This window comes from Talpa europaea (genome assembly GCF_964194135.1).
Source record: "Talpa europaea genome assembly, chromosome: 9".
NCBI classification, from domain to species: domain Eukaryota; kingdom Metazoa; phylum Chordata; class Mammalia; order Eulipotyphla; family Talpidae; genus Talpa; species Talpa europaea.
This window is the reverse complement of record NC_140076.1, coordinates 31,965,538-31,979,868: the sequence shown is the minus strand read 5'-3', so window position 1 is coordinate 31,979,868 and position 14,331 is coordinate 31,965,538. Positions and strand designations below refer to the sequence as shown.

The 14,331-nt window shown below is 48.9% G+C and overlaps 1 protein-coding gene across 6 annotated transcripts in view; it reads left to right on the top strand.

Moving 5' to 3' along the window:
- TTC39A (tetratricopeptide repeat domain 39A) overlaps nucleotides 1–13,882 on the top strand; it is a gene marked incomplete at both ends in the record, with an annotated part of 48,231 nt that extends 34,349 nt beyond the window's left edge. For 5 of the 6 annotated variants that reach the window (XM_084244283.1, XM_084244285.1, XM_084244282.1 and 2 more), the window contains 10 exons: nucleotides 748–856; nucleotides 1,362–1,429; nucleotides 1,509–1,568; nucleotides 2,393–2,554; nucleotides 8,350–8,441; nucleotides 9,199–9,319; nucleotides 11,875–11,986; nucleotides 12,408–12,522; nucleotides 13,160–13,276; nucleotides 13,759–13,882. In XM_084244283.1, the coding sequence (XP_084100409.1) occupies nucleotides 748–856; nucleotides 1,362–1,429; nucleotides 1,509–1,568; nucleotides 2,393–2,554; nucleotides 8,350–8,441; nucleotides 9,199–9,319; nucleotides 11,875–11,986; nucleotides 12,408–12,522; nucleotides 13,160–13,276; nucleotides 13,759–13,882 (1,080 nt within the window). Of the gene's footprint in view, nucleotides 1–747; nucleotides 857–1,361; nucleotides 1,430–1,508; nucleotides 1,569–2,392; nucleotides 2,555–8,349; nucleotides 8,442–9,198; nucleotides 9,324–11,812; nucleotides 11,987–12,407; nucleotides 12,523–13,159; nucleotides 13,277–13,758 lie in introns of all 6 variants that reach the window. The other variant, XM_084244286.1, reaches the window with a different exon arrangement.
- Between the last annotated feature and the right edge of the window lie 449 nt (nucleotides 13,883–14,331).

Here is a 14,331-nt window from a genome sequence, read left to right as displayed (position 1 = left end):
GCTTCCTTTAGTTTTGTTAAGAAGATCCTTGGCCCATGAGTTAGATTTCAGGATGATGATGTGAAACAAGGCACAAGAGAGGGTATGGGCTACGAGGCCAGGAAGAGAGGGTGGGGAGGGCAGAGTGGGAAAGACCCCTCCCTGTACCAGCTTGGATTTCATCTTCGTATGAAAGCAGGGTCACCATGGAGGGTTTGAGGGGTGGGCAGAGCAGGGCAGATTTGTGTATTGAAAAGAATAAGAATGAGCTGGAGGACAGATGGGACAGAGACTGAAGGCAGCGATACAGGTAGATTCTGGCTCTTTCTTACCAAACTCTGGAGCCTTCTCCTCCAGGAAGCCTTCCCGGACTGCAGTCCTTAAGGCCCCATCTGGATCCCAAGGATTATCTGCCTCCTTTTCACATCTTCTGCCCCATCAGGCAGGGATGGCTCCTGACCTTGGTACCTGCCCCAGGTCCTCTCTACCACCAAGGCAGTGAATGAAGGGAGGAATGGGGGATGGACTGAGGAGGACGTAGGAGACACCCAGACCAGCTAAGCCTTTGCCCTGGCCTTGGCAGCATTGTCTCCTCTCCCCAGAAGGGTGGCTGAGACACTGAGAGGGGCAACCCCTTGTCCAGGGAGCCTCTGGCCTGGCCCCCATAGCAATGCCCTCACACCTGTCCAGTGAGCTCACATCCCCCACCCTCCCCTGAGTGCTGGGGTTGGCCCTGGAGGGCTCAGGCTGTGCCCTCTCCCCCCCCAGGACTACGGGCTGCTGCAGCTGGAGGAGGGTGCTTCCGGACACAGCTTCCGCGCCGTGCTCTGCGTCATGCTGTTGCTGTGCTACCACACCTTCCTCACCTTTGTGTTAGGTAGGAGGGCCCTCAGTGAGTGCTGGGACTTCTGGGGTGTAAGGGCTGGGGTGTAAGGGCTGACTGTAAGGACAGGGTCTGCAGAGCCTGTTCAGCCCCCTGAGACTGGGGCCTTGAAACCAGAAACAACAAAGCCATGTCAACTGCCCTGGCCCTGCCGGCCACTCACTTCCTCGCAGTGTGACTGGGTTCCAGCCTCAACTTCCTCATCTGTGAAATGGGGGTGGTCATACCCCCCTTGCAGAGGCTGAGGACACACACCTAGTGACCTCTGCGGGCAGCCTTGGAGGCGTGGACTTTTGCTTATTGATTCTGTGGTGCACAGGGGCAACACCTGCACTGTCTTATTTAATCCTCCCATCATGCTGGAGATAGAATTGTGACCCCCATTTCACAGAGGGGGGACCGAAGTCTCTGAGAAGCCCCCGGCAGTAGTTGCGGGGAGGATCCCAGGAGCCAAGGATGGTGACCTCTTGTTGTATCCCCTGTCCCCCACCACCTTCAGGCACTGGGAATGTCAATATTGAGGAGGCAGAGAAGCTCTTAAAACCCTACCTGAAGAGATACCCCAAGGTGAGTCTCACCTCTTGTGGACACTCTCAGCCCGCATGTGACCCGTGGCCCACACAGACCCACGTGTGTGTCTTTGCAGGGTGCCATCTTCCTGTTTTTTGCGGGGCGAATTGAAGCTATTAAAGGCAACGTTGATGCAGTGAGTAATGGGGGGGCAGGCAGATGGTGCTGGAGACCCTTGGGTCTCCCTGGCCAGCGGGAAGTAAGGAGAGGACTAAGCAGAGAGGGGGATGGGAGAAGCACTTCTGACCGAGGCAGTCTGGAAGAAGACCGGGGAGGTGATGCCAGGAGTCTATTTGACAGGAGGCTAGGGTGGCGGCATCGCTGGAGAGGAGGGGCTAGTGTAAAGCAGAGAGGTGGTTGGGTTAGACCTGTCTGTCTAGCCTGGAACCTGGCAAGTGGGTGGCGCTAAAGGGGTGAGCTGGGAGCCTTGGCAGTCTGGCTGAGGAGTTTGGATGGCATAGGTGGGGAGGACCCATGAAGGGGAGGATCTGAGCTTAAGCCAAGGCCCAGGACAGACTCTACAAGTTGGTGTTCGGGGTCCCTGGCTGGCTCTGGTTGTGGTTCATCGGGCAGCAGGACAGATATCCCAGGTCCAGGTGGCTTCCTGCGAGCTCCTGGAACCTTTGGAGTTTGCTCTGAGATACCAACATTATTTTATCACCCGAATATTAACACTTTCCACTGCCTGTCACCCTTCCATGATAGCTCTATCGTGTCCTTTCATTTTGTGACTGAAAAACTGGAGTCCTCAGAAAGGCGCTATGACTGGGGCCAAGGTGTCTTGTAAGACTTAGGGGAAAGAATCAGGACTGGGAGCCAGATTGCCTGGTTCTACTGCCTCCAGCCTGACTCAGGGCTGCATCACACACACTGGAGGAGGCTGGGCCTGAGGACGGGTTGGCAGGGTGCAGAGAAGGGGTGGACGGGGCACCCTCCGAGCTGACACTCCAGTGCCCACAGGCCATCCGGCGGTTCGAGGAGTGCTGTGAGGCCCAGCAGCACTGGAAACAGTTCCACCACATGTGCTACTGGGAGTTGATGTGGTGTTTCACCTACAAGGGCCAGTGGAAGATGGCTTACTTCTACGCCGACCTGCTCAGCAAGGAGAACTCCTGGTCCAAGGTGGGCTCACACCATGTGCTGGGGGTCCTTGGGTACTCAGGCCAACCCAGACTGCCCCTAGGTCAGGGTTCAAACCCCTGAGTAAACACAAATGCCTCCGCTGGAATTCAAACAACCATGAATTCTAACAGGACTCAGGGTTGGAAGGAACTAAAGACCAGGAGAAGCAGAAAAACAAAAACTTTAGAATTAAAGATGAATTACAATGTCTGAAGCGGCAAGGGACAGAAGCATGGCTCACACCATCTAGGTGCGCGCTGCCCAACGGAACTCACTGTTCAGAACTTACACTGTTCTATTTCTGCACCATCCAATATGGTGGCCACAAGCCACATACAGGCATTGAGTACTTGAAGTGTGCCTAGCACAACAAGGAAATGGGATGTTTTAATTTTAGTCAATTCAAATTTAGATTTTTTTTTTTTATAAATTTTATTGTTATATTCCCCATACAATTGCAGCCCCCCATTCTGACCCCAATCCCTCCCCTCCCGCCCCCGCCCCCCTAAAAGTGTCTCTGGTTCATAGTTTTTTGTTGATTTTGATTTTCACTTTCTTATAGTTATTCATTTTCCTGGTCCCTTATTTAAGTTTTCTAGATTCCTGCTATGAGTGAGACCATCCGGTATTTTTCTTTTTCTTTTTGGCTTATTTCGCTGAGCATGATCCCTTCCAGCGCCATCCATGTTGCAGCAAATTGCATGTGTTTATCTTTTTTGAATGCTGAGTAATATTCCATGGTATATATGTACCACATCTTCTTGATCCAGTCATCTATTTTTGGGCATTTGGGTTGTTTCCAAAGCTTAGCTATTGTAAACAGTGCTGCTATAAACATAGGGGTGCAGGTGTTCTTTGGAATTGATGTTTCTGTGTCCTTTGGGTAAATACCTAGGAGTGGAATTGCTGGGTCATATGGAAGCTCTATGTTTAGTAGGTCCAGAAATCTCCACACAGCTTTCCACAGTGGTTGGACCAGTTTGCACTCCCACCAACAGTGCAGAAGAGTTCCTTTTTCTCCACACCCTCGCCAACATTTGTTGTTGCTAGTTTTTTTAATATGTGCCATTCTCACTGGTGTAAGATGGTATCTCATGGTAGTTTTGATTTGCATTTCCCTGATGACAAGTGATGTTGAACATTTTTTCATATGCCTGTTGGCCATTTGCATTTCCTCTTCAGAGAAGTTTCTTTTAAGCTCTTCTGCCCATTTTTTGACTGGATTATTTTCTTTGTTGTTGTTGAGACTCATCAGCTCTTTGCAGATTTTTGTGATCAGTCCTTTATCATTAGTGTTGGGTGCAAAAATGTTCTCCCAGTTGGTGGGGTTTCTCTTTGTTTTGGTTATTGTCTCTTTTGCTGTGCAAAAGCTCTTTAATTTGATATAGTCCCAGCTGTTTATCTTTGCCTTCACTATCACTGCTTTGGGTGATGTGTCTGTAAAGCTGTCTTTGATGTGCAAATCACGTAGTGTTTCGCCTATATTTCCTTCTATATATTTTATGGTTTCAGGTCTTATGTCTAGTTCTTTAATCCATTTTGAGTTGATTTTTGTGTATGGTGTGAGGTGGTGGTCAAGCTTCATTCTTTTGCATGTAGCGACCCAGTTTTCCCAGCACCATTTATTGAACAAACTTTCTTTGCTCCAATGCATAGTCTTTGCTCCTTTGTCAAAGATTAGTTGACCATAAACCTGTGGGTTTATTTCTGGATTTTCTATTCGATTCCATTGGTCTGTATGTCTGTTCTTGTTCCAATACCATGCGGTTTTGATGATTATGGCTTTGTAGTATAGTTTGAAGTCTGGGAGTCTGATGCCTCCATTCCCTTCTTTTTTTTTCAGGAGAGCTTTGGCTATTCGGGGTTTTTTGTGATTCCATATGAATTTCATCAATAATTGTTCTATTTCTTTGAAGAATGACATTGAAATTTTCATTGGAATAGCATTGAATCTGTATATTGCTTTTGGAAGGATGGCCATTTTAATAATGTTTATTCTTCCAATCCATGAGCAGGGGATGTCTCTCCATTTCTTTGTGTCTTCTTCTATTTCTTTTAACAGTGTTTTATAGTTTTCTTTGTATAGGTCCTTTACCTCTTTTGTTAGATTTATTCCCAAATATTTGATTTTTTTTGTTTCAATAACAAAAGGGATGGTCTTTTTGATTTCTTCTTCTTCAGATTTATTGTTTGTGTATAGGAAGGCTACTGACTTTTGCGTGTTGATTTTGTATCCTGCCACTTTACTGAACTGATTGAAAAAAATATGGAACGCTTCACGAATTTGCATGTCATCCTTGCGCAGGGGCCATGCTAATCTTCTCTGTATCGTTCCAATTTTAGTATATGTGCTGCCGAAGCGAGCACTCAAATTTAGATTTTAAGAGTCATGTGGGGCTAATGTCCACCATACTGGACTATGCTGGTCTAAAACACAAAACTCTGGTTCATAAACTGAAAATTTCATACACTGAATTCATGAACTGAAATTTCTAGGCATGTCTGACTTCAGGTAGGGCTGGATCCAGGAATTCAAATGATGTCAACTAGGCTTGGTTTTTCTGTATGTTCTCTGTGACATCGTTATTGTGCTGGCAGCTTCTCTCATGTGACAGTGTCTGCCCCTAACTCCCATCATCCCTTTGACTTCAATCAAAGCCCCACGATGCAGCCTCCTGGGTCTGTCATAGGTCACACGACAAGCCTGGAAACCCGGTTCTCCTGGATTGAGACTGGGAGAGGGGTACTGCTGCTATCGATGAAAACTTAGAATATCATAATGATCACCATAGTAACAATAGCACAGAATTCTGAACTACAAGTCTTAGAATCATCTAGATCATCAGAAAGCATCTAATCTGATACTGGCAAACACATAGCTCATGTGTTTCCATGACCTTAATGCCTTGTCCACAGCAGACATTGCCAACCACTCCTGGCATTCTGTCCCACAAACTATGACCTTAGGGGCCTTCTCTACACTATGCTCCCAGCAACTATTAGAATGAATCTGAGTTGGTTGGTGCATGTGGGAAGAACTATATTTCATCTTCATCTATTCCCTATTTTTCATCCCCCACTTCTGCATGGATGTCCCTTGTCCATACCCCTGCTTGGGTAGCTGTTTGGACTCTAGTCTGACAGTGGGTAACACTTGACATTTGCGGCTTAGATGTGTGCTTCAGAAATCCCTCTGCGTGTATACACACACACACACACACACACACACACACACACACACACCCTACCCCTCCTCGCTGCCGTGTCAGGCCCTGTTCTAGGCCAGGGCATACGGCAGTTAACAAAACAAAGACCCCACGTCAAGGTCCATGCTCTGGTGGGAAGAAAGACAAGCCACACACAAACCCATTGAGGTACAGCATAACTGTAGGAAAGAAAAATTGAGTGTGTTAAGGCTGCAGGGAGTGATGGGTGGGGCGCTTCTGTACATGGTGGTCAGGCCTGTCTAAGAAGACACAAGAGGGAAGTGAAGGAGCAGGCCCTGGGCATCTTAGTGAAGAGCATTCCAGGCAGAGAACACTGTGGATGCGAGGGCAGAGGGCAGAGGGGAGAGCTAAATGACTTTGATGTGTTCTGGAAAACAGCCTGGAGGCCAGTGGGAATCAGAGGGGGTAGAGGAAAGTTAGAAAGGAAACTAGGGGAGACTGGATAGGCTGTGACAGGGAGTTTGGATTTTATCTTAAGTGTGATGGGAAATCATGAAAAGATTTTGAGACGGGATTAACAGGACCCGACTTTAAAAGATCAGAGTGATGGTATGTATGGGAAATGGCTTGCAGGGGGCAGCTGGGAGATCCTTTAGGAGACCATATGGACTAGGACAGTAGAAAGACATCCTGGGAGTCTGGAACAGAGAAACAGGATGGAGGCTGGCGCAGCAATCGAGGTCAGGGCATTCAAGAGCCAGATAGGAGTAAAATCACGAGGACTTGGTGACTCCGTGTCAGGGCAGGGGAGAGGGAGAAGGCATGGATGTGACACCCAGAAATTAAAGATGGGGTGAGGAACAGGCTTCAGTGAGGGGGGATTCTTCCCACCACACCTGCAAAAGACCAGGATTTCCTCATTTTGAAAAGGGCAGACTGACGTGCTGAGAGCAGAATGGAACTGGGAGTAGCCCTGGCTTTGGCAAGGGTGGGGTTGCCAGGTGGAGGTGGCCTTCTCCAGAGACAGACTCCAGGATGTCCTGCTGCTTCCCTTCCTCCTCCACCCAGGTTACTATAGGGAGTTACTGTAGGGAGTTCAGCAGGGGCTGTAGTTCAGATCTTGGCCACTGGAGGGAAGCACAGAGCCAGGCGACTCCCGGATTCCTGGAAGAGGGGCTTGGCTTCAGTTGTGGCTTTCTGGGTTGGAAAAGGGCTCAGCACAGCTGCACCTTCCCTGCCAGGGACAGCAGTAGATCCAGGGGACAAGACCCTGGCTTGAAGCCACACTGACCCGGGGTTGACTCCCAGCTCTGTCCCCAGCAGCTCTGCAGTCGCAGGAAGCGGAGGTGGGGCATGGATTCCTTTCTGGCACTGCCTCTGGGATTGAGTGGATGTATGTCAAGTGCTTGGCACTCAGTAAGGTGCTGCTCACCTGCTGGCCTCACATCTTTTATCATCCCTTGCCTTATGCTGCCCATTAGTGTCCTACTTGAACACATCTCTGCCCCTTCCTGGCTTTGCTCAAGCTGTTGCCTTGCCAGGAAAGCCCTTTCTAGGGTTTCTGTGAATCTTCCATTGGCTTTCAAGGGCTCATAATGAAGTAATTGCTTCCCAGAAATCCTCGCTGCCGTGTCTTTTTGTCTCCATCCAGGCACAGCACACCCTGCCTATCCACTGGTTTCTTGGGCATTTCTCTCCCTTCTTCACTGTGGAGAGGTGTCCTGAGCAGAGTTCATGTTCCACACATGCGTGTCTTTCCACAATGTCAATTTATTTGCAGTTTATCACACACACACACACACACACACACACACACACACACACACGGGTGATGACCTGTGACAAGTTAACCTGCCAGGCTGACCTTCCCAGTGAGTGAGTTGTTCCCACACAACAGGCAATCTATCAATTAACAACCTTAATGCGTCTCTGTAAGTCTAACAAACTTCAACGTCGTCACACGCAGTCAATTGTTAACAAACCAAAGTCCAGCAGACAGGGCGCTGGTCCAGGCAGAGGAGTTTCTGGGTTCCAGCCTGGTCAGGCGAGTGCAGTGGCTGCCTGGCCAGTGCCTGGAAGAGAGGCAGTGCCTCAAATGAAACGAATTTGTGTAGTGACGTATCTGCAGTTGGCTTGGCATCTAGCTGCCATTGGTAAACTTCGTTTTAGAGAGATTTTTTTGTCCAGGATCATGTGTCTGGTGGTTCAGATAAGGCTCAGGAAAGTCTACCTAGGTCGCTCCCCGGAGTGTTCCTTTATCACTGTGTCCATAAGTCCATTTGGAGTTTGTGTAGCTCACTTGTCCCAAAGTGGGTTTGTGCCTTGACATTAGTGACTCCATATATTGGCCATTAGTTATTTCATTTTAAATATCTCATAACTTATTAAGTAGTATGCACATATTTGAATAATAAAATGCTCTAGGAGTGCGGCCTCTTTGACATGGTTTCTCCCCAATTAACTGAGGTCCTTACATTGTTTCAGCTTCCTCACTTTCAGTGTCTCCCCTGGGGCTCGGGTTGATGTTTGCTGTGCTGAGCCATCGCGGGCCTGAAAGAGGGATTTGTGCCAGCTGGGCTGTGATACGAGGGAGGGTTGCTCGCCTGACCGGCCGTCTGTCTCACGCAGGCCACCTACATCTACATGAAGGCCGCCTACCTCAGCATGTTTGGGAAAGAGGACTATAAGCCATTCGGGGACGACGAAGTGGAGTTGTTTAGGTGGGTCCCACTGTTACACCCACATCGTAGGTCTCAGCCGGCTCTGCTTGCAGCCACCCTGAGCTGTGGGTGCAGGGACGAAGGAGATGGGCTTTGTCATCTGGGCGGTCCTGAGCTCCGGGCCCTCCTTCCCTTCCACCACCTGCTGCTCTGCTTGCAAAGGCAGAGACCTCACAACTAGGTCCAGCTGTTTGCTGGGCTGCATGGCTTAAGCCTGAAGGTCAAAACCACATCCGGTGACTGTGGCAGAAACTAGAGAGTGGGATGGGACTGTGTGGTGAGGCCCCAGATGTGGAGGCTCACCTAGCTGCAAGCTGCTTTTTACTCTGCCCTTGGAAACAGCTGAGGAGGCCTCAGCTCATGTGGCAAGAGTTAATTAAAAGATTGAGCTGTGTGGTTCAGGGAAGGTCCTGCCTTTTCTTTGGGTGTTGGTTTTCCCTGTAAAACTGGGGTCGGCCTGTTGCTGAGCCCTCTGAAGTAGGGCCTGGGAATGGAGCAGAGAAACTAGAAGGCAGAGCCTCTGCCAGCTCATGTGGAGAGGAGTCCTTTGCCTAGTCACAGGAAGTGGTCAGGTCACGGGGCAGAAAGTGGTCAGGTCTTAGAGCAGAGCTTGAGAAATAAGGTCACAAGCTGCGAAATAAGGTCCAACACATTGATGGAGAAAGTGAGGACCCAGAGAGCTCAAACAGAAGCGGGACGGGCTGAGGTCTCTCGGCCCTCCATAGCATTTTCTCACCTTCTCCTTGCTCTTTCACAGAGCTGTGCCAGGCCTGAAGCTCAAGATTGCTGGGAAATCTCTACCCACTGAGAAGTTTGCCATCCGGAAGTCCAGACGCTACCTCTCCCCCAACCCTATCTCCTTGCCAATCCCTGCTCTGGTGGGTAGGAGGGACTTAACTGGCCCTGCATACTGGTTTGGAACTCTGAGAATTAGCTGAAAACCAGAGACCTCAGGGAAGTGGGTGAGGGTTAGGACCTTCGGGCTTCAGGGTCTTGGAGAGGATTCACAATTCACCTGGGACTCGGGGTGGGGGGAGGTGGAGAGGCTGAGTCTGGCCAATCCCAGCCTCTGAGAATGTGCTGGTCCACGGAATGGGAGGGGAAGGCGGGTGAGCAGGCTGCAGATAGCTCAAGGCAGAAAGAGAGACCTTCCTAGATACCTCCACACCGCGTGCCTCCAACCTTCAGGCAGAGGCATTACTTAGCTGTTTGTGTTCCCACCCTGTTTGTCTTGTCACGGACCCCTCACGACCCAGGCTTTTCGGAGGCCTGGGACCATGTAATAGTCAACTCAAATAATCAACAGCTGACATTACTGGGCACTTGCTGTGTTCAAGGCTCTTCGATTCCTACCACCTGTCCCCCCCCTCCTTTGGGCCCCACAACAGCCCTCTGAGCAGGTGCTGGTGGCGTCCCCATTTTACAGATGGGGATAATAAAGCCTCATAGATCGGAAGAAAAAGTAGAAAGAGAAACTATGTAATAAGTAGATAAGACCTAAGTTGAAAGATAAAACTAGTCCAGGTCACACAGTAAGTCAGAATTTAAAACCAGACCATCCAGATTTCGAATCCATATTCTGAATCATGTTTCAGTTTCCCTAGAGCCCTGTTGTTATTCAGATAGTAAGGCAGTCCGACAAGTAGGAAGGGCACGGCTTTAGAGACCACATTTTCTGGTCATTAATTGTTTAACCTTAGATTGGGTCCCTTTCCTTTCATGTAAAATAGAAATATATCTACCTTGCCTAGTTCAGAGTTATGAGAATCAGGTGATAAAATGTGTTGAATATTTTAAATTAGACAGCAAAGTTATTATCAGATGGGGGAGGGGGTTCATAAAAAAGGGCAGGGAAAGCAGCTATACCAAACATTTAGGAGAGAATTTATTTGCAAAATGCAATTTATGCATGTAAGGGCAGGACTGGATACAGTGCAGGTTTTCTGATCCCATGCAGACCGGGTAAAGGAGGAGTCAGAGTCCTCAGTAGTTTTGCAGGTTTTTTATTTGGGGTTCACCAGGCATATGGCAGGCAGGGGTGCTGGCTGGGGGGCTGGGAGGCTGGCAGGCCTCCCAGCCCCCAGCAAGTCTTTACTCTATCTGGGCTCTCTGGCGTTCGTTCTGCTGCTTCTCGGCTTCTGCTTCGGCTTCTGCTGCTGCTACTTCAGCTTCTACTGCTGCTGCTGGCGTCCCCGTGACGCCGCCCTTAAAAGCCCAGTCTTAGCTCAGCTGAATCCCATCTACTTGTGCCCACACCCTATTCCAGGTGCCCGCCATCAGGCATGCATTCAGGACAAGGATCCATCATCTATCCTGATGGCGGAAGGGCAGAAAAGCCTGATATTTTCTTTACCCTACAATGCATAAAATAATTTCCGTGATTAAATATATTTGAGAAAGACTGGCTAAACAAATTTTATATACTAGACCTTCTTGAAGCCTCACTATGCTAATCTGCATGGTAAGTCTCCAAAAAGCTTGAAGATGCAGTTTTTCCCTAACTTATTCCCTAACTTATTCCCTAACTTATTCCCTAACTTATTCCCTAACTTATTCCCTAACTTATTCCCTAACTTATTCCCTAACTTATTCCCTAACTTATTCCCTAACTTATTCCCTAACTTATTCCCTAACTTATTCCCTAACTTATTCCCTAACTTATTCCCTAACTTATTCCCTAACTTATTCCCTAACTTATTCCCTAACTTATTTCCCTAACACAGAACCCTTTCATTGATGGAACACTTGCTAACTTGGGACAATACAGTAATTAAGCTTAAATGCTCTCCTTAGAACAGAGTAACCAGAACCCTAACAATGTCTTTCTAGAGCTTTATATATACAATTCACTTTCACATCCATCTTTTGGTTTGATAGTTCAGGAAATGCTAATCTAAGCTAATAGAATTACTATGGATGAAAATTTAATTTAGTGTTTTGAGCCTAGAAGTCAAGGCAACAACAGGATCAGGATGTCTGATAGTTTTCATGACGGTAACTCAAGCCTGCTGCCTTGGGGGAACAGGAGAGGAGGGGATATGGTCTTCAACTCTATTGGAAATCCTGAAGTGCTTAAGTATGGCTCCTCTGATTTAGGAGGAGGCCCTGCCCATAGGAGCAGGGAGGAGGACTTGGAGAGCATGGGGCATGAATTTTTGCTCAAAGAATGGGAAGAGTTTGGACAGAAAGGTTGTGAGAGCGTAACATCCAGGGACGTCATGAGCAGAAACAGCTGAAAACTGTTGGCAGCTTTGAGTGTAACAGTGAGGACGTGGGTCCATCATCAATTCTCACTGAGCAAAGAATTGTCAGGCAAGATTAGAGCAGAAGTGCCTTAAGGAATCCGCTGATCTGAGCTGCCCATTTTACAGATGGGGAAACTGAGGCCCCATTGGAGAGGCAATCTAGGACTGACTTGCTCTCCTGCCCTCAGGAAATGATGTACATTTGGAATGGCTATGCTGTGATTGGGAAGCAACCGGAACTCACAGATGGGATACTTGAGATTATCACAACAGCTGAAGAGATGCTGGAAAATGGCCCAGGTGACTAATCCCAGGCCCTTGAACCTTGAGCCAGGCTGGGTCAGACCACAAATCTCACAGTTGAAGGTTCCTTTTATCAAAACTGTCCTTCTTACTTCTCTACCCTGATAACTATCCTTTGCCTTTCTAGACTGAGTGAGGTTCAATGGCTGCTCCCCCAAGAAGCTGTCCCTTGTCCCCAAGTAGGGCCAAGGCCTCTTCTGGGCTCCCACAGCCCCTGGGCTTCCTTCAGTCAGTCCTGACCCCATTGTACTGTCATTGCCTCAGAACCTGTCTTTCCTTCTCAGATGTGCGCTTCCTGAGGAAGAGGGACCATGTGTGAGTCACCTGTGTCCTCAGGGCCCAGCACAGAGTAGAGGCTCCATGAGTAACTTGCAGAAGTGAGCAAACATGTTTTCTTCCCTCACTTCCTTATTCTCAGAGAATGAGTACTCAGTGGATGATGAGTGCTTGGTGAAGCTGCTGAAAGGCCTGTGTCTGAAATACCTGGGCCGTGTCCAGGAAGCCGAGGAGAATTTCAAGAGTATCTCTGCTAAGTAAGTGCCTCTTTGGCTGCTCCCACTGCAGGTGGCCTGCTGCTGGGCCAGGGTCTCCTGGGTAGAATTTTTAGGGTGCCTCCATCCTCTTGCACACTCCTGACCCTAGCTGACCCCCTTTTACTACCCATTTGCTAATGTCTGCTCTGCGCCAGCAGCCTAGATAATTCAGACCTCATACCCCCAGGGCCACCAAATCACCCAACCGCAAGAGCTCAACCACACGGTTTCATGTGAATGGTGTCCCAGACATTGTATTGATAGTTCAGCATAGGGCAGCACGGAGGGTGGGTCAGGGGCAGACTACACAGGAGACAACCCAATTAAATACACAGTTCCCCTGGAAGGCGGGGAGAGGTGGGTGTTTGGGAGCTGAAGTGGCGGTGTGTTGCAGCCACGACATGAGCCATAGCTTGTCAGGGAGCCGGGGCTCCAGGAGCGACGACTGGATGCTGTGCTGTGGATCCTAAGCCTTTCCAGGGCTGTGTGGTAGGAATCTCTCCAAATTGGAGTTCAGATCAGCAACCCCCCACAGGAGGGCATGGGCTGGATCCTACTGTTCAGGGAAGACTCAGGAAGAGTCTGAAGAACATCTCAAGGGCAGGGCCTGTTAGCCATGTCCTTCTTTGTTCTGCAGTGAAAAGAAGATTAAGTATGACCACTACTTGATCCCAAATGCTCTGCTGGAGCTGGCCCTGCTGTTTATGGAGCAAGGCAGAAATGAAGAGGCTGTCAAACTCTTGGAAACTGCCAAGTAAGGCTTGGGTAGCCTCGGTCTGTCCTTTACTCCCCCCTGAACTCAGGAGCTTCATGTGGCCGCCTGGGGGCAGAGGAGCTGAGATAGCAGTGAGGGAAGGGGGCGCTGGCAAGGACAGCATGGCAGTCCAGAGGCTGGGCCTGTGTCCCTGCAAACCTGAGTTACCCAGGATTACACCACAAGCCAGCTGCAGGGCTGATGTGAAGGCCCAGGTCTCTGCCTTCCAGCCCAGGAATCCACTTCTTGAAACCACTCCTTCAAGCTTGGGGATCCATCAGGACCAAGAGTAGTTCTGAAGGGTATAGTCCCAGGGGTGGGGAGTTCGATCCCCTGATGTTAATCCCTTCTGGGCAGGTCCCAACTCTTTCTTTGAACTCAGACAGGAATTTAAGCTTCTAAAAACCTTCCTTGGCTGGTGGGCTTCCCCAGCTCAGACTGAGGAGGAACAGTCTCGTGTCTGATTCTCTGGTGTCTTTCAGGCAAAATTACAAGAATTACTCCATGGAGTCAAGGACACATTTTCGAATCCAGGCTGCCATACTCCAAGCTAAGTCTTCCCTAGAGAACGGCAGCAGATCCATGGTGTCATCAGTATCCTTGTAGCTTTGTGCGGCACTCCCAGGCTGGAAGACAGACAGCTGGACAGAGCTCCTGGAAACATTTCAAAAAGATCCCTCCCTCACCCTGCCTTTGGGGTCCACCGGTGCTGCAGTGGGTTGGTACAACATAGGTATCCACGCAGAAGTGAAGCCAACATTTTCACTAGTGTGGCCAAGGGCCTTTGCCAAGGACTGAGCAGGTAGAGCCCTCTGCCTGCCTGACCACACATACGGGTACTTGTTTTTCACTGTGATGTTTAAGAGAATGTATGAACAGTTTACATTTTCCTTAGAAATACATTGATGGGATCATAGTTGGCTTAAGGGAAAAAAAAGCCACCAACTAAGCACCTGTAAATCTTTGTTTTAACCCATGTTGATCTAGAGAAAAATCTCTAATGCCAAAGGCCAAATTACTTTTCAAACATCAAGATCTCGGCTTCTGGAAGGACC